Below are 27,460 nucleotides of genomic sequence, written 5' to 3' on the forward strand. Positions count from 1 at the left end.
ATGGATGGCTACCATAAGCATAGCTCCTCTATAACAATATTGCAAATTAGTGCAATTGTCCGTTTCCTATGTGGACTTCTATATTGCAATGTTGGTAGTTTGTAATTGGAGCCAGCACAGTTATAAGTTTCCCACATTCCAGCAGATTCAAGCTAAAATGAAAAAGAAGGAAAGAAAAAGTGTTCTTGAAAGTGCTACATGCTAGTGCAGTTGTTATGTACATCCTTGTTAAAAAATTGTGGTAGAACCCATCTTACGATGACTGTTGACGTTAATGCGATCAGCATTCAATCACTGTAGCAACACACCATATTGCTCAAGAGACCTTTATTTAGACTATGTGGTGGTCAGTCTGAGATTCTGATTTCTTTGGCTATATGCAACATACGTTATCTCTGGGATCGGTCCACTTTGCTATGACACGCGTTTGCCAGGGTTAGCCATTGCCATAATGGCATGACAACTCTATGACAACAATGCAATAATGACGATGAAATGTCGTCGATGAGATGAGGAAGGTGGTATAACAACAACAGTGTGACAACAAGGGCAGAGGGACAATCGAATGACAATGATGGCGTGAAGGTGAATGTGGACAACAACAATAAAATGACCACGACAGCATCACGACGACTGTATGACAATGGCGCAGTAATGATTCCTAAATGATGACAATGGTATAATGATGACAATGGTGTGAGGACGTTGGATGACAAGTGTGTGACGACGGCGACGATACGACTATGAATGTATCATTGTATGACAATGAGGGCATGACAGTAGTAGTACAATGAAATTATTACACTTAGTCTAGAGTCTAGTACACTCTAACAACGGCGCTATAATTACGATTGAAGGATGACAGCATGAATATGATGTTCCATCGACATCATTCCAATGATGACAGCATGATGAGAGTTCAGTTACAAAGCTGGAATTATGATGATGCAATGACCACGATTGCATCACAGTCACGAGCATGTACCTAGTGGTCTAAGCTAGCAGACAACTTGGGTCACTGGGTCAGGGAAAATGGTTAGAGACAGGCACAGACATATATACGTATGTAGATAGGTACTGGAAGGTGCATTAATATCCCAAGAATGTTAATCTCACTAAAATGCTCACTTCTGATCTTGTGAGGCTCTGTAGACTTAAGTGGGAAGCTTCAAGATCTTAAGACTTTTGAAAATCCTCAAGATTCTTTATTGGAACATGTGCACACCTTCGTGACCTGCTGTTTACTCTCATTGCTCCACATAATAATAGCAATGCCTTCAGAATCACTTTCCAGGGCTACAACAGTAACAAGACTAGCAAGAACATAAACTGACATGCTTGTACATATGTTGCAAGAAAATATGTGCTATATTGGCAACTTCTGTTTGATGTTGGGTTAGTCACTTGATTCTCATCAAGGAGTGTCATTGTACTTGTGAAACAACAGTAGCTGTACTGCACTGTAGAGATAGCCAAAAGTGAAATGTCAATGTCTGCAGGTTATATGGGAAAGAATGAAGTGCTGGAGCTCACTACCATAGAGTTTGCAGCTACAGCAGATATTGTCTCGGGACTATTTTTTTTTTATTAGCACGTGTGCATAAGTGACATGAAATACTGAATGTGAGCAGTGAACAAAAGACAAGAAAAATAGTCAACGCTTCCACGGCGCACCTGTCTTGCCCGCAATCTTATAATAAACTCCATTGAATTCAGATCCCACACTAAGCTGGAGTGCTGCTAATTATGGAAAGACAAACTTGTTTACTGAAGTGTAGGAAAGAAAAAATTGCTGCACAAGCAGCATTTTCTGCGTCTGGTCGTTCGGAAATCGTGCTATGACATTAGAAGTCTGTACAGCTGGACCTAAGTACATTCAGTAGTGTGTACACTGCGACGCAGTAACGCAGTAGACGACGTGAAAATTATTTTCCATTCGCTCATGGAATACCTTCAGAAACAGCTCTGGGTGTGACGCATTGTCAACAAATTTGGAACTAAAAGTGCCAAAGAGAGCAGAAGTGGCGTACTACAAAACGCTGAACGACCACTATTATTTTGGAGGTCGCGATCGTTCAAAACTTACGAATGTGGGCACTTTGAAAACCGAAACCAGACCCAAATGTCTGCGAAATAAAATAGCAAATAATCGCAATAAAATAACTGCACAAGTAATTCACTTTTTGAGTGGCGTATACGTTTACGTTGTATTATACGCGTAATATAGTACGTGCAGTTTCACTAATATTAGCAAAAGTAGTTACGAAACTGCGCGTCTATTTGGATATAAAAACCGCGCGCGTTTTGTTGCAATCCCGTCAGCCTCCACAACGCTCTTCGTTCAGCATGGCGACGAAGTACAACATTGGAGACCCTGTGTGGTGAGACTTTTCGATTTGCATGTCTCTTGGAAGCTATATGTTGGACTTGATGACAGTTTTCATGATACCGTACAATGTGCTGATGTGATCTTTGCACACTGCAGGGCGAAAATGAAAGGTTTCTCTCCGTGGCCAGGAAAGGTAATGTGGCTTTGTTCATCGCGCTTCTTCAACGATCATTCAAATTCAAAATCAGTGTGCTCTGCGCCCTGTCAAATAGATCCACGTGAACTCGGAAGCAGTTGATTTGATTTGTATGTGTTTGTATAAGCTTTTGGTGGGGTAGTGCGTTTCTGGCTATGGTCATCGGGTGTGTTGCTCGCCGCTGAAAACCGCGCCGTGTTGCTGTTTATGCTCTTTAGGCCTAGCGAATTCCGCCAAAACGAGCCGCATCGACTCCGGTGGGAGGTTAGTTTAGTTGCTATAATTTCTCGTTGTACAGGTTCATCTTCAGGCGGCGATGAAGTCGCGCCCCCTTGAAGATTCGTGCGTCTGTGTGGCGGCCATTAGCGCTTGTCTTGGCGTTGTATCTGACTTTCGGTTTGGAGTGGCGGGAGATTTTGTATGCACGCCGGCGAGCGCCATGTGTGCGCCGAGCTGCCAGTTTCTGATTGGCCGATCTTTGACTCGTTTACAGGTGGCCAATCCAACGAAGGAGGTGAAACGGCCGGCACTAAAGAAGCCAATGCATTGTATCTTCTTTTTTGGAACCAACAACTAGTGAGTTTCTCTTGCATGCTTCCTGCGTTTCTGTCCATGAACACACAAGCGACAACGCTTTCCGAGCGCCATCTGCACCATTGCGCCGAGGTTATAAAATATGTTCCGATATGCCATACGTGGGGGAAAAAAAAATGTTGCCTAATGTCACAGTGCATAACTAATGCCATTAGTGAAAGTTGATTACATGAACAGTAATTTGTTTTCTAATCCTTTGAAATATTGTGGATGCGATCAGTGTGAAAGGGTGGAAAAGTACACAAGAGGTACATTGACAAACTGCATCTTCTGAGACCTGCTCTGTCCACCCTATCGTCAGCACAAGTTGGCCACGGTGTGCAAGGGTCCCATGTGTCTAGTTTGTGACTATATCCAGTGCCTGCAGGTCTGTGTGCCTTCGGTGAGCACAGCATGGCAGCCATTTTTGTGGTTTCTACGTGGAAACCGACAAGAAGTGGAAGCTATACACTAGAGCTTCCTCCAAGAAGAGCTTGTCAACTGAGCATTGTCATCACAAAGTTGTATCCTGGTGCCTTGCAGCTTGCCCTGTGGCACTTCACCTCTGTGCGTACACACTTGTGCTGGGAATTAGATGACTGATGACGAAATTTGCAGGTATACTGTAGATGTATCGACAACAAATGATAGGGGAACTTTAGGAGTAGCCTCTTGATTAGGTTGAGGGAAGTAATGTGTGCATGTTATCAAATGTGGCTTTTTCTTTTACGTGTTTATTCTTTTTCTACAAACTTCATCATCTTACTTTTCACAGTAAGTACATGGTGGCACCTAATATATGCTGTGTAATTTATTTAGCCTTGCCAAGAGTCTGAAATGCCTTTTTTTTTTGCAGTGCATGGATCCAGGAAGACCAGATCAAGCCATATGAAACCAGCAAGGAACAATTTTCAAAGTCCAGCAAGACAGCCAGCTTTAAGGAAGCATTGGAGGCCATCGAGGATTACGTCAAGAATCTTCCAGAGGTGGGTGCTTGTTTGGCTATAGTTGTCTCTCATCCTGATATTGTGTCAAATGGGGATTTCTTGACACGATACACTGATACTGTTTGGCAATTTATATACAGTAATAAGGTATGTCACTGAAATGAAGATTCCAACAAGACATCATTCCACTGCATTCATCCATCTTAGTTTTATCTTATTGTACATTCAAGGTGAAACTCCTGCAACATGGGGTGACATTCCTGGAGAACAGTCAGTGGATTTGCCCAGTTACGGTTGAATGTCTGTTCAGTTCTCATCATTATACAATACTGTTGGCTTTTAACAATTCATTGGACAATTTCTTAACCAGGATCGTGTTTAGTACTAGTTGGTCGTTCTTGTCAAAGGTGCATGTCCTGTTGCTCTGTACCTGTCCTTGTTTTGCGCCGCTTGTTCTCCTTCAACATTGGTCAATTGAATGTTTCCTTTGATTAGACTGTTATCAGTGATGTGAAAATGATCTGCTTTCTTAGCAATTGTTGAACACTGCATTTGGTGCATAGCAGCAAGGAAAAAGGTTATACATCTGTTGAATTTGTGGTAGGTCTTAAAGTTTGAAGACCTCATTGCTCCTTCTTTGCTCTTATTATACAAGCTTTCCTAAATTCTGCTGCACTTCCTGTCCTAGTCAGAAAGTTTAGTGCCATGGCTCTCGAAATTCTACAGTATGTCACTAAAATATTTTTTAAGTGTATGAAGGTCCTAGCAAGGAGCCAGTTCTGCATGAGTTCTCAGCATTTCTGCACTTGTTGCTTTAGAGGCACAGGTCACGCAGGCACCTTTACGATCATAGATGTAGATTCCATCCACTTAACTCTTTCCTTACCACGGGGAAATTGGCTGTTTTTTGTATGGTTTAGTTAAGAATTTTTTGTGCAACAGCTACTAAGTTTAAAGTGTCATGAAGTACATAAAAGTGAAGGCAAATGAACGTGCTTTCGAATACTATTTATTTTAACAATATATAAAAAAAATTATTTACACAAAAAAATTCTTGAACAAAAAAACAAGAAAATTTCAAAAAAATTTTGATTACGGAGTAATATCTCTGGCAGAAAAAAATTTTAGCAAGATTTCAAAATATACAAATTGTAGGTATATAACTAGGCAACATTTCTTCAAAAAATTACACCCATACATTAAGTACTCTTTGTGTTATGAAAAATTGCATGACGCATAGTAAAATATTCAAGTTCTTGATAGGTCCTATTTACGATTTTTTTTTTCAAGGAAAAGATTAACTTATGGTACAATATTATACTCCAAAACGCGTGTACTAAATGCACATTGAAAAAGCACATTTCGAAAAGAAAACTGTTATAACAAAATGCGTAATAAAAATTAGCAAACACAAGCTTTAATGAAATTCACCGCAAACATTCTTAATGATTAGCTTATATTTTCTGAGCAAAAAATTCTATAAAGTTTATGACATATACAAAATAGTTAACACTCCATAGCACAATATTACACAAAAATTGAAAGTTGCAGATCAATAACTTTTGGAGCCACAAATGTTTCAGTCAGCCAGATTGGTGTGCCAGTCGCCGAAACAGTTTCTCGTTGTGAAGCACAAATGCACATTGCATGTGCGACAGAACACATTCGTCTTGTGTTGAATTTTCTTTTCTTCATAACACTTCTTACAGTTTCGGCGGACGTCCTTTCTTTCAGGCTTGTGCTGTGCAGCTGTGCGTGGTGCAGCTGGCGAGGGAGGGACATGAACTGGTGCTGTGTCCTCTAGCTCTAGGAGCTGTCCAATCAGCTCTGTCCTGAAGGCCAGCTGGTCATACCGAGAAGGCCTAGAAAGCTCGGATGCTTGGGGATGCTGCGTCCGATATGCTTGAAAAATAATGTAGCTGTTCACAGCTGCGATGTCGATGCAGTGGAAGAATAACGTTTTCCACCAGCGGACGCATTTCCTCAAAACATTGTACGTGGCAATGAGTTGGTCGGATTTATCGACTCCAAGCATTCCGGCGTTATACTCATCAATGAGCTGTGGCTTTTTTATGGAGATTTGTTGCCACTTTCCGTCCTTCTTTTCTCGCCGTTTGGCAAGCACGTGCGAGTTAGCTGTGTGTGCAGTGCTCACCATATGCACAACACGTCGATCTTTCCACTGAAGATACAATACTCCCTTGTCTCTCAGCCAACGGACGTCTCCTCTTTTCGCTCTCTTCTCCCAAGTGACGCCTTTCAGTTCTGTGGGGAATCCCCGGCGATCTTTTCGTGTTGTGCCGCACGCTAGTGTCTTGCGTTCCAAGAGGTGCACAAGAAGAGAGGTCGATGTATAGAAGTTGTCCATATATATAATGTACCCACGATCCAGGTACTTATCGCAAAGCTTAGTGACCACATCAAAGGCCAGCCCATTGGCACTAGGTTTTTCACGCTTCCCTGTGTACACTATGAATTGGATGGTGTAGCCAGTTTTTGGGTCCGCAAGAACCCATAATTTATAGCCCCATTTCACAACTTTGTCTCTAATGTATTGCCGAATTCCAGACCGCGCTTTGGATTTTACCATTCTCTCATCAACTGAAATTTCGCGATAAGGCTGGAACAATGACGCGGAGCAGTCGTTCATGTGCTCAAGAAGCCACGACACCTTGTCTAGCTTCTGTGCGGCAGCGCCGTTGTTTGTATCTGGGTCAGAAATATGCAGCATGGCCAGGAGCGCGGTGAAACGTCGCCTTGGCATAATGTTTGGAGGGAGGAGCCCGGAAAACAATTTTGCTGTACTCCAATACATATGCAGCCGCGGCAGTTCCAGTACTCCCATGTACAACAGCAGGGCGATGAACCTCATCATTTCCGCTGGGGTTACCTCTTTCCAAGAACCATCCTTCTCACTGTAGGTCGGTTTCTCGATGATGTGCATCCATGCATACTTGTTAGTATTTGCACAAATAGCGTGAATGACCTCCGCCGTAAAGAAAAGGCGAAAAACATCGAGCGCTCGCGACAGCCGCTTCGGACCGCTACGGAGCATCATCCCGAGGTCGATGCCCGGAGCTCTCTGGGGTCGAAACTCCACACTTCTTTGAGCTCGTGGAAGGACATCTTGCCCAAATGAAGTGGACACTCTATAAATAAAGAAAATAATAGTTTGGGCACCAACACGGCCATTGAACCGGCTCTAGCTATGCATAAACAAAGCGGACGGCGAATCCGAAACTTACCTGCGGGTAACAGCTGATGTTCCCGGCTGATCGGCAGCATCTTCCGCATCTGAGCTGAACTCCGACGACGCGACATCGATGTCGGAATCATCTGTGCTCGACAAGTCCAAAATATCACTTGCAGGATCGTCGGGATCGCGCGAAACTGCGATCTTCCGAGCGCGCGCGGTTTCGGATGTCGACGCCATCGCGCCGCTCAAGTGCTCATCAACCTTTGAGCTCGCGCGCCCTTTAAAAATCGCCGCCGCGCGGTAAAAATGTGAACCATGCAGAAACAGAAACTCTACTTTGTATACAATCACCGAGATGGCGCCACAAGTCCAGGGGCGTAGCGGTTTTTTTAAAATGCGCGCTCAAAAACTTCGTTCACCGGTGACTGATGCCTAGTGCCGTGGTCGGGAAAGAGTTAAATGAGCAGTGAGGCTTGTCCAAGAATGGTGCCAATCATGTTATTTTTGGTTTATGAGAAAAATGAAAAAGAAAGGATTCTGCTGGGTGCACTGTACCTGTCTAGCCAACTGTTGACACCTGAACATCGCCCAGCTTCACGAAAAAAAAAGCTATTTGAGTGAAAATTCGAATAGCATACTTCTTTCGCACATTATTTGGGAGATGACTGGGTTTAAAGCTGAGGAAGGGAAAATACAGTTAGCCAAAATTCACTGCAGCATTGCTTCAAACCACAGAGACAAGATAGACAAGAATGCCAACTCTCCTATCTTGCAATGCATTTGATGCGACCAACTAATGTCTCGCCAATAAAAGGCCCTAGCCTTTTGTACCGAGTGTTGTGCCGTGCACTCTGCCTCTGCTCACCTTCTCTATTTTTCGTTCCTTTCCAAGGCACTCTCTCCCTTTTCTTCCTTCCCTGGCTGTTGGTGCCATATGTGCACATATTGAGAATGTGTTGAGAACTCTTTCAGCTATAGAAATATTAAGGGACTGAGGGCACACCGCTTTTGCTGTTGTTATCACTTGAAGCAGAATATCATTGCAGTGCATTTTTCGATTGCGACTGCAACTGGTAAAAATATGATCATCTTATTTTCTAGAGCAACAGAGTCTTGTGTTGCCCAAGTTGCTCATTGCAGTTCTACTGGCAAAGATAAAGCGGAGTAACGGCAGCATTTTGGTTTCTGATGGCGCTTGTGGGCACTAAGCTGATTTCAGTAGAAAGCAATATGAAATACTTTGTGCAAGGGTGCCAGTCTGGCTACTATATTTGTGACCATCACTTGAATCGGCTGTTTTAAGCAGAACTCAAACGTAAAAGTGTGTTGATATACCTGTTACTAACTTTAAAGCACTGCTGCTACGATTCACCGAATAAAGTAGTGTAGTGTGTGGTAAACACGCCTGAGAGGTGTAATTGTAGATGGAGATGTTAGCCAGGTCACAGGCCTCGCATAATGTAACATGCCACGACGCAGGCTGAAACATATCGCAAATTGCAGTTCATGAACACAGACAAGTTACAAAAACATGCATAAATAAGCAAAGCTATACATCAAGTTTTCTCTGGGATATACTTAATGCCTACAAACGTAAGGCGGTTGTTTACAGCTTTTTATTTCATTTTATTGTTACCTGCTGTAACTTCAGTGAAAACATGCTGACGTAAAAATTAAGCTTGTTTAATATCCTCTCCCATGGCACTTTCAGTTACTGTAGTAAATTTGCATGCATTCAAGACCAACAAAATATTTTGTAAACTTCAGCAGGAGATGCTAAGCGAAGACACGAAGTCATAAAGGCTGCATTTGTGATTTGCACGATTTGTAGTGCAAGGTTTGTTCCACATGGCTAGTGTTTGTTAAATTACGTGTTAAATACAGTCGAACCCACTTATAACTATACCAGTTTTAACAATATATTGGTTATAACAATGGGAAGCTGCTGCACCGTCAACTTTTGTATGTTTTTCATGGTGAAATAACCGCTTACTACAATGCCTCGTTGCAGCATTATCGGTTATAACAATGAAGTCTGGCTGCTGCATGTCCAAGCCGAAAGGTGAAATGCAAAATTCTTGAAAAGAAAACGAGAAATTTGAGCCACTGCATGATGGACCACTGGTCCAACAGCCGCCGTGTGCTAATTTTCCAGCCATCTCTGCACGGCTCTCTCTGGTAGCCCTTCCACACCTCCAAACACGAATGGGCTGCGCCCATAGCTCTATGCCACCCCACCCTCCCGAAACACGAATGGACCGCGTCAGTTGCGCCGCAAGCAAATTGCTCGCATGTTGCTCGCTGGCTCCTCATTCAGCACAGTTCTGCAAACAGCTTAATCACTCGCGTTCATCCTTGTTGGTTGCGTTGAAGTAATTCCTGGCCATGCGGTTTCTCAGCTCGGTCGCCGAAACGGAAGAAGGATGATCTGCTCGCTGATCGGCAAAGCACGACGTTGCCAGTGAAAAGAAAGCATGCGGCTATAGATTTGGAAACTAAGTGCTTCTAACCTATGAGACAATCGTCGCGAACATGCTTGCATAGGATAGTGACGACAGCGATAACACGGTAAGGCAGGCTGTCTCAACGTTGTCTTCACAGGAGGCCCATGAGATGGCTCAGTCCCTCTGGGACTTCGTTTTCACGAGGAACCTTCTGCTGCACTACATGTAGCACTTGAATGCTGTGGAGAGGGATGTCGGCAAGCTTTGCATATAGCATGCAAGGCTGACAGACACGCTTTTCTCGTGCAAGCCAGTGAGAAATACGCGGTGAGGTGCTTGTGGCAATCTCTGCTCAGCATTTCTTCTGGATTTCTCAAGCTGACAGGCTGCTGTGGCAGCCTTCTCGCAATTTTTAAAAGGCCCCTTTTGGGCCACTATGCCTCAGCAGTGCTTGCATATCGCTTGCCATCTGTGACATTTCTTTGCAGTTCTTATAGCAGAGCCATTCTTTAGCTCCTACAGCCATGGCTTGTTACACCCAATTGGAGCACCCAGGAAGCAGTTAAACGAGTGAACGCAATCAGCAGCCGGATGGAGCAAGGTGGTGGGGAGGGGCACTGGTTTCCCCGCCATTATAGTTTTCTCACATCAGCTCTGCCATCCCCCTATTTTGACTTTTTCATGCAACCCGGTTATAACAATGGAATTTCGTGGCACTTGAATATTATTATAAGTAGGTTCAACTGAAGCAACATGATCCCGGGCAACTTTAAGCAGTTTCAAATAGCACCAGCTCCACCCTTGATGTCTGTGCCAGACAATAATGGTTGCAAAGAAATACGCTAAATGTGGTTATCACAGCGTGGTCGAAGTTTGTTATGTTGCCAGGGGATGAAGACTCGGTGAATGCATTGGCTGTACTTTCGTCTCTGTACCGACAGCATGAGAACAGTCGTGATGGCCTCGATTTTGTAGCAATGCCTTCTGCTCAATTCTTTGTCACTCCTGTCATCCACCGTTGACAACTGGCTGATTCAGTTAAAAACGCGGGTGAAGCATCACCCTGACCACCTACTGATGAAGTGCGAAAAGGAATACAGTCCACGCCCATTGCACTGCATCCTCATACAGCATACTTTCAGATATAACAGACCATTCTTCTCACTTAGTTTGATCTGCCTATATGTATCTCCATTGAATTCCGCTTTTAACTTAACTGGCTACAACAGACACAATTTTGTGCGAATTCCATCTAGACGGCTCATAAAATGTGCTTTACTGCAGTGACGCATGCGTGCAGCTTGTTGCATGCAACTATTTTTGGCTCCGTGTGGGTGCATGTGAAAATGCACTTTTTTTCTCAAGGAATGAACACACTAGCAACAAGCTTCACATGTCGCTCGACTCCCTGCCAGCTAATGGAGAGTTTTAGGGATGGCCGTGCAGTTAAAAGGCTCGATGCTGCCCACTTGTCAGCTTGATGCCAAGCAAGGGCACAGTGGCCGAGGGTGCCAGCAGGGCTAAACCACTTTGCTTCACATTTGTAGCATACGACACTTCAAAAACAACCATCAACGATCGTGAAATGCATCTTTTCGAGAACACTTGCTTTCTAATCTCGTCAATTCACACATAAATGAAGATGGGCTGCAGTGTCCGGACTGTGAAGCATGTGATGCAGTCAAGCCATTTCGCATACAGAGTAGCAACGCTTTGACGTAGGGTCCCAGTTGAACTTGCCTTATACAGTAAAACCTCGTTAAACCGTACCCGCTTAAACAGTAGTTTCGGTTTAAAAGTAGTAAAGTCAATTCCCCGACTCAGCGGCCATTGAACATGATGTATTTTGTATCCGCATAAACCGTACCAGCTTATTGCGTACGCATCGGTTAAAACGTAGCGTTTCCACTTTTCGTCGCGCGAACACGGCGGTGCATCGTCTCCATCGGGCGGCCCAGCAGAATAACAAGCCTCAGAGATCGGTACAACGGCCTCCAAGCGCCCCGTGCGTTTGCACGTGAAGCCGCATCAACATCAACATCATTTCGACGCCGCATGGACGCCGTGCCAGAGAGCGTTGTGGCGTCGTGCAAGCGAGGACTCGCGTCATGCCGAAGCCAGGATAAAAAAGACGCCGGGTGCTCAGCATAGAAGAAAAATTAGACATCGTCCGTGCTACCGAACGTGACACGAAGAAGTCGGCGCTGGCCCGCGACATGGATCTGCTGTTGACTACAGTGTGTGGCATTTGGAATGCGAAGTTGCTCGGCAGCGTTGCTGCGACCGCGAAGAGATGTCGGCTACGAGGTTCGACTTTTCACCATCGTTGCCGCTGTCGTTGCCGAAGTGTCAACTAGCGACAGTGATCAGGACGACACGGAAAGCGACAGCACGGGCTATTCAGGCCTGACAGTGGCAGATGCTGCGCGTTACGTCAGCCTCGTGAATGCGATCGTCGGAAGGAGAACAGGGGCGCGATAACGTAACTATTCCAAACGAAAAGTTTTCTGAACTCCGGCACCCGGCAATGAAAAAGGCGCCCCGGGACTTATGCAGCACTAGTGCGCGCGTGCACGGAGAGTACGTAACGCCAACGAGGAATCTGCCGTGCGAGTGTTTGCCGAGGGGAGGGGGGCTGGCTGAGAAGCTGGCACGCAGCTTCAGCAAGTTTGAGGCCGCTGTCGTCGTGCTAGGCCGCCGCGACATCAAACGAAAATAACACTTACGTCCTGCGAAACGAATAAATACTGCATGTTTTTTCCCCTTTCATCGCACTCTCTCTGAGTTCCGTTTTCGACAGGTAAGTGGGCGATCTCATGCTATTTCGCTTAAACAGTACTACCGTTTAGTACGTACTTTTTCCGAGCTCCGGCCGACTACGGTTTAACGAGGTTTCACTGTATTGCAGTCTTGTTTGTGCTACAGGTTTAACAGTAGTCGTCACTTTTATCTGTTTATTTTACCGATCATTGTTTTGCATGAAAAGCAAACTAACCAATGTTTGTCGTCGGTGACGTGCTCAGGCCAGGTGGCCGGGGCAGCGGTGAGCTGGATGCAGTGGCAGAAATATCTCTTGAATCAATCTTTTTGCTAGCAGAAAAATATCGCCTTTGTGTTAGGTAGAGCTATTGCATTTGCTGTAGTGCAAGGAAGCTTCCGATTGTAGGCACCCAAAATCCGGCAAATTGTGAGCACCAAACACCATGCTATTAGGGCACATGGCATTACGATTACCGTGTAAATCCATTTATTTAATTTAGATTTCTTAAATTTCTTTTTTTTTTTTTAGATCACCTCCACGTTCCAGTAGTCGCACACAGCGGTTTACGTGCTGCAATTTCACAACATTGGATAGAACGAACTTTGGATGTAACGGACCTTTCTTGCTGGATTATTGTGGTGCATATGACAAGCATCGACGGATACTATCATAAAAAAAAAAGCATCGCTACAAAATCACGGACTGCCTAGCCCAAAAGCGAGCGTATGTGCACATAGCAACATGTTGACAAGCTTGGGCCATATTCTTGGGACTATTACTTTCATGATATTTTGAGTGATCAGCACCGGATTCAGTGACGGGCGACAGCGTGCTTGGCAATGGCAGGAATGCTACTATTTGTAAACACCAACGGGTATTATGCAAATCACCAGAAATTGAAGGTATCCATGAAATGTACGATCAGAGAATATGGCACACCTGTTTCGGCCACTTATGGCATAAAGTCGCTTATTTTCTTGCAAATGCGGTATTTCAGACTTCCAGTTCTGACTTTTTGATGGTCGCCGTCAAGTCCAATTTATTGATCGGCGACCATAGCTTTCTTCGCTCCTTTCGGCCATTTTCGTGATCAGTGGTCGATCTTATCAGCAATGCAAAAGGCACATGCTCTTGCCCAACAAAGTGACCCAGTTGTGAAGCACATTTGTTGCCGAACGCCAACTTGCTCTTTGAGACACATGTGCTGTTGCACCTGAGCTTTGGGGCATGTTTATTTGTGGGAACAATTGGGCAGAACAGCCCTCATTTCCTCCCGCCAGCCTCCCTCCCTGTGACTGTCCTCACTCTCACTGCTGTTTTTGTCAGTTAATACTTTCATGCCTTTGAGGAAAATAGTTGTTTTTCAACAGTCGGATTCATTTCCCTTGTAACAGGCCATGCTTTTCACTACATTGTATGGCATAAAATCTAGGAAGAAATTTTCAACTGCAATCGTCTTAAGGTATTTTTCCACCTGCTGTAGCCAATTACATACATCATCGCTTAGAAGTGGTGTTAAAGGTGTCTTGATATAACGAACTACTGACGTAATGACCACTTTTCACGAAATTGTTGCATTCATTGTAAGTCGCAGCACTTTGTGAAATGGTTCCCGAAATTGATCTACTTACTGCTACATATTCCTTTGTTGGTGCATTTCGAACCAACTGATGGTCTGTTTTAAAAATAAAGATGGTGATGGTTTGGTTGTACTAGAACAAGGATGAGGCATCCATTGATCCATCTGCAACGAACACGCACACTGCTCGCAACACATGTGTACTAATGCAGTCGATAACCAATTATTCTGACTTGGCGGGTGCTGGGGCTGCCCAACCATGAATAATTTGGATTTCTAAAAGGAATTCACCGATGAAAACATGCCTTTATTACTCAAGTAGCCAGGAAAGCTTGCCAGTGCATTGCTGGTTTCACATACGCTTGCGTGCAGGCGTATCGGTCCATATTTCAGCCATTGTCATACTATTGCTGTTTAAAAAATAAATTATGGTTAGTGCTTGCACCGGGTACATATTTCCTGGCCAACATTAAATTGATGTCAACTCCTCTTCACTAATTGAATGACTGTTACTTCCCTCCCTCATTGTTACTAGTACAACCAAACCTTCATACGAACGTGGATACAGTCAAATCTTGCTCTAACGAAGTCGTACTTGCAACAAAAGACTTCAGTAAATCATGAATAGTTTAGCAGTAAACATAGTGTGACAAATTCCCAGAATATTACTGGTGGATAGTACCTTGCTAGTAAGCACTTATAAACAAATTAATTGCATGGCCATAATTGTGCAAATATGAGTCCCTGCGCGTATCATGCAGTTCGCGCTGAGAGCAATACATCAATATGGCTCACAGGGTCTGAAATCTGCGTGTGTTGCGTTGTGTGGCATTGCACTTCTTGGGTGCCGTGTTTGAGCATGCTTAGTGCCAGAATCTGTATCAGATTGCAGATTGCACCCAAAAAATAAGAACAGCAGTGTAAAAAGATACGGATGTAGTAATAAACTCTTTAATGTGAACTCTGATATCTCGAAATATCGGTCAAGTTGAAATTTTTGTCTTGCCGTGGTTTCAACTCATGTTTTTCATTGCTTATCTCAAAATGCCATACCTGACAACCATCCCGATTCGCCCGGGAGACTCCAGATTTTTTACTGAACTTTCCGATTGTATGATCACTGTCTTATATCTCCCGAGAAGTGGTCTCTGCCACACTACAGGCACACTACAGCTAAGTTTGCCACACTACAGGCGTAGTCTTCCAGAGGACATTCTGAATGAAGAAAGGTGGGATGGGCAGCGGTCTGTGGTTGGAAAAATTAAAAACACTGATGGAAGACACATTTCACTGAGTTGCTAAGGTGATGCTGGATTTACTCGTGAGACCGCACAGCAGCGCAGAGTGTGAGAGGATATTTAGCACGCCACGAAAAACTAAAACTTAATTCCGCTCATCAATGTGCAACACAACTCTCCAACACCTGCTGCTAGTGAAGGACCGTCAGTCTAGCATGTTTTGAGTAAAACTACTCCAACAAATTTTTGAAGTGAGCGAAGTCTGCTACTGCAAGGTCCCTGCAAAAGGACTCGTTGAACACTGCCTAAAAGTTTGGATGAAGTCCCCCCTCCCTTGTTAGCGCGAATAAAGTCTCCTGATTTTTTTTTATCTCGCCAGTTTGGCAGGTCTGAAAAGGTTTAGCGCTGGACTGTGGATATCTCGACTTTCAAAATACCCAGAAAAAAGCAACGGGGCTGCTTCGGCAGCGTCGCTTGCACTCACTTTTTACCTGGCGGCAGCTTGCAAGCCGAACCAGACACCATGTCAGGCTGCACTTCCCGTTTATCTTTTCCCCATGGTTTCTGTCCATCAGCGCTCGCATGCCCCTGCTTGCCTCCTGGCTGCCACTTTGCTGTGGCCTCACGGGGCAGCAATGAGCTGGGAGTCGGGTCTTTTTAGGATGCCATCAGTGACACATCAATGTGGTCACAATATACAGTAAAATCTCGATATAACAAATCACGCGGAACTGCCGAAAATCTTTCGCTGTTTTGAAATATTGTTGCAATGAAAAACTTGCAGTTATAAGTCAGTGGACAAACCTAAGAATGAAAATGACGTACCTTGGCAGTAGACGCTTACGCAGACAGGCATACTCATATATAAATATTTCTTTCACTTCAAAGCTGCTTTATTTGAAGAAATCGGTGATTTTCTTATGGCGCGTGCAGCACGCACAACCCATTAGGAATGCATCTACATCTTCCACTTTGCGCTATACCTCATCGGGTGCGTCATTGCACCGATCGATGAAAGTGCAGACTTTGTTCGTGTGCATTAAAACATCAATCTTCGACACGTTCTCATCTTCTATGTTCGGTGACCTGCAGTAGTCTTCCTTCGGTCATCATCATCACTGGAGATGTCGCGGACGCACTCAATCTCTTCAGTTGTCAGGTCCGCCGCCGTTCGTGCTGCGCTGTCGCTCTCCACGTAGTCGTCGCAGCAAGAGATGGGGAGCAGCAGTTCCGCAACCTCAGTCCACAGGTCTCCTGGGTTGTCGGTCACTTCCGGGTCATCTTGAAGCTGCACAGGTGCTTTGACAAGCCCTGCTCTTTGCCAGCAGTTGCTAATGGTGGGTGCCTTCGAGTTCCACCAAGCTCCTGGGAGCATTTCCATTGCCTGGCGAATATTGATTGCAGTCGGCTGCTTTAGGTGGAGGTTGATAATCAACCGCTGCATAAGGCGCTTATTAAATTCTGCTTTCACACTCTTTATAATGCCCTGATCTAGGGGTTGCAGCAAGGACATGTTGTTTGGCGGCAGAAACTCCAATTGAACGTGCATCAAGTGAACATTCATAATGTGAGCAGAGAAGTTGTAGGCAAGCAGTAGAATTCTTCGGTAATTCAGGCTCGTTTGTTGGCGCGGCAGTCATACGGTAATGACATGACGTTTTTCATATAGCGAGGCTTTGTGTACTTGCCGATGACAGATGGTTTAATTTTCTTCGTGCCTGTTGCATTGTAGCAGAGCAGGACTGTCACGTGAAGATACGACTTCTTCCCTCCTTTGCACTGCTGCCCTTCGAAGTGCATCATTCGGTCTGGCAGGAGCTGATGCAGTCTCTTCCGCATTGAAAATATTCTCTTCAGAGAACAATTCAGCCACCTCTAAAGAAGGATCATTGCACCAGGAATCCGCGCCTTCTCTGTCGTCAGCCTTTTCCTCACCCAAGACTACCTGCCAAGTTATTCCATTCCTTTGGAGGAGACGAAAAAGCCAACCCGCGCTGGCGTCGAACCCAGTTATTTTAAGTGCATCGGCAAATTCTTGGGCTTTTTCTTGGAGCATTGGGTCAGACAAGGGAACGTTTTGTAGTGCGGCATCATTGCATCACGTGAGAACAGCTTGATCCACATTTTGAAAGTTTCCCAGTTACAGCCATTTCCTTGTTGGAGCGACTTGCGATTCCCAGTGAAGCTTGACAATCTTGTCTCAGTCTTTCGACATGGTCGCGACGGTTGATGGGGCAATGCCAAACTGTCTGCACACATTGACTTGCTTTTTCCCTGCGTCGATTTGCTGCAATACGTCCAATTTGTCCTGCAGCGAAAGCTCCTTTCGCTTCTTCTTGGCGCCGTCGCTAGCTTCATTCATCGTTGGAACATCGCCAAACCCTTGTCGGGAAGTTCTTGGTGAAGTTTGTAGTAAAGCAGTTGGCACTCGACATGACGATAATGTCAGCTACTGCGACATGGTCATGATGATAGCTATTGCACTCATGGTTTCTGTTTCACATGAGAGTTGCGGCGCTGTTACTCTTAGCCGAATTCGTAATACTGATGTTCCTCGGTTATAAAGGGGACGTATATGTGCGTTATTCTGAAATACGCACTGTATAAAAAATTCGTAGTTATGAAATATTTTTACATTGAAGATATAGGCGATCTGGTGGGGATGTTCAAAATGTTCCTAAGTGTGAGAAATTTGTTTATGTAAGGTTCTTGGTAATGAGATTTTACTGTATTTATCATGACATTGGGTAAGATGACCTGCACTTTTGAGCAGGTGCGATCAGCCCACACACTGCGTCCGAAAGAAGCCAGCATGAGAGCCTACAGCGTGTCAGCAAGATTTGAGGCTTGATAAAGATTCCTGCTATTTGTTTTTTCAGATAGGCGTGTAGTGATGTCATTACATTTTCCTCTGCGCTTTCTAACCCTTGATCAACATCCCTTTACACTTGTTCAATTCCTGTAGGCACAGGTAATGCCTGTGAAGTGTCTTAAATGTATGATTTTTTCTATCATTCCCTTCAGCCATTTTTTATGTTTCTCTTCAAGGACAATTTCTGGCTGGCTTCAACGCATTGCCTCTGTTCATATTATAATACATGAGAACTGTTGTTCGTCGAAATTTCATAGGACATCCTTGAGCATATTTTCACTTCATTAAAAAACTCTCTTGACCTGGTTGCTGCCAAAGCTTGGCAACAAAATTTTTCGGTTTTAAGGACTTCAAAAAAAATATATTTATTTATGTATTTCTCAGGTTTCTAGAAAACACTTCATTAAGCTCTTTGCTACTTTTCGTGAAATTTTGTCAGTTCTACTCAGTCTCAGTATTGTACTTTGGCGAGTGATGGTTGTAGAAAAGGAGCTAAAACAATTTACTTGGAGAACCAGTCACTGGATTCCTCTAATGGTTCAGCAGCCTATAGGTAGGAAGTTTCGTATGTGGGAGGTTTTCTTTTTCAGTGGGCCTTGTACTGTGGGTTATCTTGGCCTGAATGAAGGTATTCTATGCTGTACTGTTCACTCAGAAGGAACATATTGAAACAGCCCCAACAGCCTTGGGTATGCAGACACTGTAGATGCCCCCTTTTTTTTTCTTCTTCTTCTTCTTCTTCTTATTAGGTAGTAACTGCTAACTTATGTGCACAATTTTCCTAATTGTAGTATTGTTGCTAAAAAGCAGATTTCTGTAACAACTGTACTTTCTTTCTAGGATTGGGGCCCTTGAAACCTATAAATGAACCAGAGCCTATACCTTTTTTCTAGCAAAAGCGGCCTTCAAAGGGCTTACATTGGTTATGTTGTTTTGCACTGTTGCAGCAACCGGTCAGAAGCTCTGATCTGCCCAGCATTGATGAGGAGATTTCCACAATATTCCCTAATGGTTCTGTGAGCCCCATAGCGAACACACCAACCAAGGTGAATCGCCGGTCTAATTTTAACTTACCAGTTTGACGATTTTTATGGGTGGAGATGGGTTTCAAAATTGCATGCAATTCTTATGTCCCTGCTACCTCATTTTGAATTTTGAGTATTCGGTGGAGCCGGAATGATTTTTCTAAGTTGTGCGCAAGGAAACAAACCAGCTATGTTTTCTTTCTTTTGATGCCTCATTCCAGCTGTAAATCACCATAATTGTTTGCAGAGGAGTGTGTTATAGATAGTGCATTCATGCTTCATGGTCCTTTTCTGTAGAGCTGCACAAGCAGTCATTTGTTCCCTCCACTGCTTACTGCAGAAATTTCAGTGCACAGCTGTAAAGGTAGCATGCTTACCCTCAGGTTGTACCCAAGGCATGTGGGCAGCTTAAATGGGTTGCACAATGTCAATTTGACATTTGCATGGTTCTCACTCTGTTTGCATTGTTTCCCACTGTCATCTACAGGCTCTCCCCGCCCCCTCCTTCTTTTTTCCCTGTTCTCCATCTGTGATTTCATATGTGTTGCGTTTCATAACACCTGATCAAATAAAGCAGCATTTGAGCCGCTGGGTGACTCGGTGTTTGCGTTAGACACCCTCAATTGCCAAGGCTTAGTAAGGGCAACAAAGAAAAGGTAAACAAAATGCAGGAAAAGGGTGTAAGGTGTAGGGTGTAAAACATAGTGCCACTCATAGCAGTGTGCTTGTAAAACTTAATTATACTTCCCTATCTTTATCTGCATCATTTGCACTTCACCCATGCATTCATGTGAACTAATGCACAACCACGTAATTACATTAAGAAAATTGGGGCGGTTAGGAAGGAGTGTTTCACTGCAGCACTGGAGGCAGTGCTGCTACATTATGACCGTTACTGGAGAATTCTGCTCAGATTCACATAAATACAGTATGATGTATAGCAGGGTTTCATCACAAATGCTGTTAAATATTTAACGTATGTTTTGTTTTGATTTAAATCAATCTCATTTGATTTACTGCGTTCACATTTTAAGTTCAGATAGACCAGTAAGTATGCCACCTGCTCCAAATTGTGAATTTTTGTTTCCAAGCTGCTTCAAGAGCATACTCAGGAGCGCTATATACACAGAGAAATACTTCATCCATAATGGGTTTTCATTGTTGTTACGAAATGCAAGTTTGCTTTTATAGGCCTGGGGGAAAAAATTGTCGTCTCGGTTGGTACCGGAATTCACATTAGTAACTTTGTATTCAGAAAGGAAGGAAGAGGGGCTTGTATTAATGTATTGGATATACCTGCAGAGAGTGAGTAGGCCTGTTTCACTTCCAGCTGCACATTCCTTTTTTCCTGCTTGACTTTTTGAGCTCGGTACAGCATGGCATAAAACCTAACAGTTGTTTATTTGCAAGTAACTGATGGCACTTAAATCACTGCATCACTATTTTCGCACATAATTGTGCTGTAGCTGCTATGCCCATTATTCATGCTTTTGTAGCCTGGTGTGTAAAAGCTACTAACGATGAATGTTAAAGTGTATGAAGTGTCTTTATGAAAGGGAAAGTTGGCATGTACTTCAAAGTAGCATCCAGCTACAGAAGAAATGGGTACTGATTCCTCAGAAAAAAAGGAAGCTTTCCAGTTGAAAAAGCTCATCCCACTTCAGCAATTAAACCCTGCACTATCTTTTCCAGGGCAGTCACTACGCCATCTGCACCAACTGGGGTACTTGGCAGTATCAGTTCAAATGAATGGTGGCCTGTTGATTTAAGTGGATGTCAATGTGGCCTTTCATGAATCTACATCGACCATGTGTGTTTCTGCAGAACACATTTGCTTAATAAAGTGTTGGTCAATTTTGGTAGCGCTGCTACTGCCATTTTATACTGCCAGACTACTTTGTACGAAGTGTGATTTGTTAGAGCAAGGAATGCTCGTGAGGCAGCTCAACATACACAGACACTTTGCGTTTATTCTCGTCAACCTGGAGAAGGCAAAGACCATGGCAAAGGCCACTCTGCCATGTGGTGGCAGGCCTTTGGGAATGTAAGAGCATCTCGCGGTCATAACTGAAAGATGAAGCACCTACTCACAGGTGTCGCGAGTATCTGATTTACAATTCCCATCGGCCCCATCGAGCACATCTTTGTCTTATGTACATCTTATGTCCATCCAGTCTGCTGGAGTTCAGTTCCCATGTTGTCTCTCTGCTTTGGCACAGTGCTACTTACAGTAAACTTCATTTCCTTTCTCAATGACTTAATTAAGAATATGCAATATGTACAGTGTGTAAATTCAATGCATTGCACTTTTGAAAACTCCTTAGCACTTGCTGTGTGCTTTATGGTCAAAACATCGAGAGAATAGCAAATTATTCAAGTGGGACTTTCCTTTGCATATAATGTTTCAGTCGACATAACGATGACATATTGTTAGTTGTCTACAGAAAAAGGCTCAGCATGCAGGCGTTCGTGTCTTACCTGGGTTTCAATTGGTACTGGCATACCGTTAAATGGTGTCTCTAGTTTTGGCCCATATTATTTGTGAGACGCTGTGCTGAAGATTTACATCCTTATTATTGTAGACCACTACCAGACTTATTGCTCTCTTTTATATGTGTCTTGAAGAGTTTAATCTAAGGTTGCCCTTCGTTCACATCCATTCAGGGCAAAGGAATACACAGTAAACACTCATTAAGCCAAAGTCTGATATCTCGAGAAAGACTGGTTCAGGCAAAATTTTTGTCTGGCTTGGTGTCAACTCCATATATTTTTCACCTCTTATCTCAAAATGTTTTTGCACCTCACTTCGAATATCTCAAAATTTCTACTGCAAAAATGTTGAGAAAAGGTTGCTACCGGAGGCTTCCATATTTAATGTGTTGTTACGATAACATCAGAAAATGACAGGACCACAAATTTGTAGTGAATTCCACTTAATTCTACACCACTCCCATCATCTGCCATTCACGATTGGCAGCGATCTCGTTGGTAGTAGACTATTTTATTTGAGAGCTGCTTAGTTCCACTCCACTTGGGTTTGACACACTGAAACACTGCAGGGAATTGCGTAGCTTTCGTATTTGATAAGTGCTTCTTGCAGAGAGGCAAGCGATGCGCTATCAGCTTGACTGCAAAACAAACCAGAAGCCAAGTAGACATTCTCTCATTTGTAACATCCTGGCTCTTTGCGAGGATTGCTTGTCCGTAGATGCCCGACGTGTCGGATGCCGAGTCGCACAATATCTTGCAAAAGTGATCTGAAAATACATCTGGGTTTATTGAGCTGGTGCAAGAAATTTAGCGACTACTGGCGCTCATTTCAAAAGGCTCTGTGTGGTTTATGCGCAGCCGGGGATTTATATCTTCATGAATTCACTTATCTAGAAGTTCTTCCTGGATTTTACAACTTCCAGTTAACGAAGTTTTACTTCTATATCTGCGGTTGCGTTTAGTTGACATCCATTCAGGGCAAAGGAATATATATATATATTCCTTTGCCCTGAATTGGTGAGCATTAAATGCACTTGTCTTAAATAATAAATTATTGCAATGATAGTACAGTTAAACATGAAAGGGCTTTAATTACATTTATTATCCCACTATAAGCATACATGTAATAGTGGCAGAAAAAAAAATACAATTTGCGATCATGTCTATGCAAAAAAATAGCGCAATTGCAATTCCTTCAACAGGGCAGTAAAAAGTCTCTGAATTTTTACGGCCCATTAGCTGCTTGTCGTCCTGATACTGGCATGGGAACAATAGTTATTTACACACGCACTTTGCACCGTCGCTAATACACAACCATGCAATCAGTGTGATCTCATATTGGCTTGTCGGCTGCGATCCTAGCCAGCCAACCTGCAATTCAGAATGGGCCGTTTAAGCATGGAGAAAACAAGGTTACCTTTTGTTGTGGTTGTTTTTCTATGCATTTCAAGTCGCACTTAGCAGGCACATTTTTTTAGTATTATAGCACGAGAATACACTAACCAAACTGTATGCTTACTTCATTTGTGTTTGTTAAATTAAGGTGCAGCTTTATCGGTAATAAATGATTGCAAGTAAACCAAATTGGGCACACGTACCACTTGCTGTTAGCTTTATGCAACAGCAACGACCAGCTCAAGCTGATACAGAGAGCTGAGAAGATGGCAAGAGCCAGTGGAGCCCTGGACTAGGGACCCTGACCATTAGCGATTCTTCTGATTATTCTTTTAAGTAACTTTAGCTATCTTTCTGTCTATCTATCTATTTATGCAACAGCTATAGTTTCTATTAGCAGTATTTTGTTTGAGGTTACTAATTATCTGTGCCAATCTCTGCTGCGTCTCATGGCAGAGAGTTTGGATGCTGACGACCACTTTCTCTTCTCTCGTTTCATGAAGGGCCCACCACCTGCAAGAGTAGCTGCCTCTGAAGATGAAGTTGAAGAGGCACCAGCAACCCCTACTGTGACACCAGTGAAGACGCCCAAGACACCAAAGGAACCAGCTACAACTGACAAAGAGCCAAAGCGGAGAAAAAGAGAGGTGAAGAGCTACTTAATTTAAATTTTTTTTTCCCAAATCGGAGGCCATGCCTTTGAGATTGTGCCATCTTGCAGTGTAAGAGTATTCTGTAATAGTCCACCTAGTCGACTGCACATTTCGGTCACTGCTGAATGGCTTGAGCTGTATCAGTGAAGAGTATACGGGCACCTTCAGTTAGTCTCGTCTTCGCTGGTTCAGCTCCAGCCAGTCAGCAGCAACCGAAATGGACAGTTCACTAGATAGACTTTTACAAAATTTTGGTTTAAACCAAACATGGCACTAGCTTCTGACATGGTGCACTGATTTTTCAAATATGTACTTAGTCTACAGCTGCCGCCTTGTGACCATTAAAGTTAGCTTCACTTTAGCTGCACACGTGTTAAGCCGTTCACAAGCACATCGCATGCTGCAACACAAGCGAGGCTTGCTCTCCGAATAAGATCTACCAATTCATCGGAACTCCCTCGCGTAAAGTGTGTGGCGTTCACCCGCGACGCTCACGGCGCGCGGGACGACCACCCCCGCGGGTTCGAGCACTCCGAGCCGCCACGCGTGCAGGGCACCGCGCGTCCGCGCCTGCTCCGGCCCGCTCCGTGTGCCGACGCGCAGCTGCGCGCGTACGCGCCCCGCCGCCCCCCCCCCCCCACAGCTTAGGGGAAGGCGAGACCGCACGCGCGCAGCAAGGGAGACCTTAGGCAAAGCTCTCGAGAAGACAGAAAGTACATTTATTACACTGGGAGTCAATACAAAGACACGTTTAACATAACACAAAACATAGCCGAATGGTCGCCGGTGGCCGCTAACGGCGCACCGCGACAGGGAGAGAAACAAAGAACAAAGAAGTCCCAGCAGTAAGAATTTGCCTATCCTTCGGTCAGCGCCTGCCATCGTGCGCCCCACAGCAGAGAAAAGGGAAATAGAGAGAAACGACAGACGAACAGACGGGGGCACGATCGGCAGACGCTGCCTCAGGACATCGAGACGACGGAAGAGTGCGCGCACGCCCGCCGAGGCCGGGACCCCGACGAGCCGGAGTAACCATCAGCCGGCGGCGGACAAAGGGGGCCGCCGCCGGCAGAGAAGGAACACGTACGCACCTTCCGACGCCCCGATGTGGTCTCCCCCGGGCGCCCGTCTTGCGCGCCCTTACCCGGAGTGCACGCAAGCGGGGCCCGAATCCCGCCAAAATGTCGGCCAATGGGAAAAGCCTGTTGACCCTCGCGTGGGCGGGATGACAGCAGAGTGACAGTGTTTTATGACTCGCTGCCACCCCGTCCAGGCAAGGAGGAGAGGGACACGGAGCCCCCGGCAACACAACGCAACGGCTTCACACAACCACCGCGAGAACCGGAAACCCCACTCACCCGCGACGCTCACGGCGCGCCGGACGACCACCACCGCGGGTTCGAGCACTCCGAGCCGCCGCGCGCGCAGGGCACCGCGCGTCCGCGCCTACTCCAGCCCGCTCCGTGTGCCGACGCGCAGCTGCGCGCGTACGCGCCCCGCCGGCCCCACAGCTTAGGGGAAGGCGAGACCGCGCGCGCGCAGCAAGGGAGACCCTAGGCAAAGCTCTCAAGGAACAACAAAGAACATTTATTAACCTGGGACTCAATACAAGCACACGTTTTACCCGCACCGCGACAGAGAGAGAAACAAAGAACAAAGAACCCGATCAGTAAGAATTTGCCTATCCTTCGATCAGCGCCTGCCATCGTGCGCCCCACAGCAGAGAAAAGGGAAATAGAGAGAAACGACAGACGAACAGATGGGGGCACGATCGGCAGACGCTGCCTCAGGACATCGAGACGACGGAAGAGTGCGCGCACGCCCGCCGAGGCCGGGACCCCGACGAGCCGAAGTAACCATCGGCCGGCGGCGGACAAAGGGGGCCGCCGCCGCAGAGAGGAACATGTACGCACCTTCCGACGCCCCGATGTGGTCTCCGCGGGACCCGTCTTGCGCGCGCTTACCCAGAGTGCACGCAAGCCGGGCCCGAATCCCGCCAAAATCTTGGCCAATGGCGAAAGCCTGTTGACCTTCGCGTGGGCGGGGTGACAGCAGAGCGACAGTGTTTTATGACCCGCTGCCACCCCGTCCAGGCAAGGAGGAGAGGGACACGGAGCCCCCGGCAACACAACGCAACGGCTTCACACAACCACCGCGAGAACCGGAAACCCCACAAGTGAAGTAGAAAATAATTTTACGTCGTTGTGCTTCTCATGCATCTGGCTAAATTGCTCTGTCACTTTGAGGACCAACATAAAAGCAAAACACATTGATATGTTTTGCAGGGTGACCTTTTTTGTTTCACATCTACTAACATACTAACCTTCCAGGGATGCCTCTCTGACCTCCTGTTATTGTTTTGTAGGTTCTCAGCCGTGTGCCAAAAACGTGGCACACATGCCGCATCATGTCTACTCTTGCAGAGTAAGGCAGATTGTGACATCGTTTTTGGCCTCCATCCTTGTGTCCTAGGTCAAGCGTGCCCTTGTTGAAGAGAATCATATTTCTCGACAACTAAAAGTTGCTGTCTTTAAATGAACTTCATTCTTGTAGCGTAGAATGTGCAGAATAAAGTGTTGTTTATAATTACCGCAGCAGAGGTAGTCACCTATAGGTAGATACTGAAAGAATCAGTAGGAGATATACATTATATTATGCAAGTCTAGTTTAGTGCAAATGGCAAATTTACCAGTTTGTCTCACTCAAAATTAACATCTAGATTTCCAGGACTATGTGCCCGTTCCATTCCAACTCTATTCTGGAATCTTTGGCTCCCATTCTATTTCCATTCCAGGTGTTTAAAAATGCAGAATTATTCCAGAAACAGTTCAACTCTGGAGTTTCTGCTTTGCAACTCTGGTCTTGAGTAAAACATAATTAAATATGGAACTCAGACTCCACAGCTCAGAATCACTGACTGCAGGCTGCGCTAACCAGCTTCAATGGCAGCAACCTCCTTGCATGAAGTGCGAACACCAGAAGCCAGAACCTCCTCATAGAAGGGGAAAGTGCTTGGACATTGTTCTTCATAAGCACATCCCACATGTAGTCACATGCTGGTGCACATATTTTGCGACAGGCCCAAGCCTAATCACACATAGCTGCTCGCTCTGCTTCACTTCGAGCGCTGGGGTCTCTGCTGCTGTTGAAAGGCACAAGCACAGTTCCGTGTAGTTATGCGACGAGACTCTGCCTTCTCAGACTCTGTAAAGTGGTGTGATGGCCCTGGCTGTTTGTCTGGAAACCTAGGCTTGAAAGGAGGCATACCTGTTATTCGTGTTTACTAGACACTTACTTACTTACTCTTCTCAAAATTGAGGTGAGTAGAAACTTTCCATATCGGGGCCAAGGAAATGACCTATATTGGTGTTTGTTAAACCCGGTCATAGGACATATCGTAACAGCACTGTTGATAGTGTAGCCACATGACAGTATAAATTTGAAAATACGAAAATAAACAAAAAAAATATAGAGGGCCCCAAACCACCTCTGGTAATTCAGAAAACAATTGCGTGCTTCTCTTGGGCTTTTTCGGTCACTTCTTCACACGTCATGACACCGGCAGGGTTATGCACTTGATGTCACCAGGATAAAAGCTGCTAATTGGTCCACATATGAGAGGCATCAGTCGTGAACCACCAGTTAATGCATACATTCCCATCCAAAGCTATTCCTGATCATATCACTGGCCTGTCATTTACAATATACTGATTTCACATTCATTGTGTATAACGTGTTTTAGACTGCACATGCAGTGGCAGC

The 27,460-nt window shown here is 44.9% G+C and overlaps 2 protein-coding genes across 4 annotated transcripts in view; one reads left to right on the forward strand and one right to left on the reverse strand.

The window, feature by feature from the left end:
* Positions 1-2,313: 2,313 nt before the first annotated feature.
* The window catches only part of Ndf (Nucleosome-destabilizing factor), a 120,959-nt gene continuing 95,812 nt past the window's right edge, over positions 2,314-27,460 (forward strand). For 2 of the 3 annotated variants that reach the window (XR_010564949.2, XM_065434352.2), the window contains exons 1-6: positions 2,314-2,381; positions 2,486-2,522; positions 3,019-3,101; positions 3,955-4,084; positions 19,083-19,181; positions 23,549-23,692. Coding sequence is in view for 2 of the 3 variants with exons in the window: in XM_065434352.2 (XP_065290424.1) it covers positions 2,347-2,381; positions 2,486-2,522; positions 3,019-3,101; positions 3,955-4,084; positions 19,083-19,181; positions 23,549-23,692 (528 nt within the window). In the remaining variant the exon portion in view is untranslated. The remainder of the gene's footprint in view (positions 2,382-2,485; positions 2,523-3,018; positions 3,102-3,954; positions 4,085-19,082; positions 19,182-23,548; positions 23,693-27,460) is intronic. The other variant, XM_065434353.2, reaches the window with a different exon arrangement.
* LOC139057070 (piggyBac transposable element-derived protein 4-like) lies at positions 5,625-7,524 on the reverse strand. The gene has a single exon (XM_070534860.1). It carries the CDS (start codon positions 7,101-7,103, stop codon positions 5,625-5,627), a length of 1,479 nt encoding a protein of 492 aa, XP_070390961.1. The 5' UTR covers positions 7,104-7,524.

The sequence above is a fragment of the Dermacentor albipictus genome, chromosome 3, assembly GCF_038994185.2.
Source record: "Dermacentor albipictus isolate Rhodes 1998 colony chromosome 3, USDA_Dalb.pri_finalv2, whole genome shotgun sequence".
Classification (NCBI taxonomy): Eukaryota; Metazoa; Arthropoda; class Arachnida; order Ixodida; family Ixodidae; genus Dermacentor; species Dermacentor albipictus.

Bases quoted from the DNA above. Each gene is read 5' to 3' on its own strand.
- LOC139057070 (XM_070534860.1), bottom strand. From the start codon at position 7,103: ATGATGCTCCGTAGCGGTCCGAAGCGGCTGTCGCGAGCGCTCGATGTT.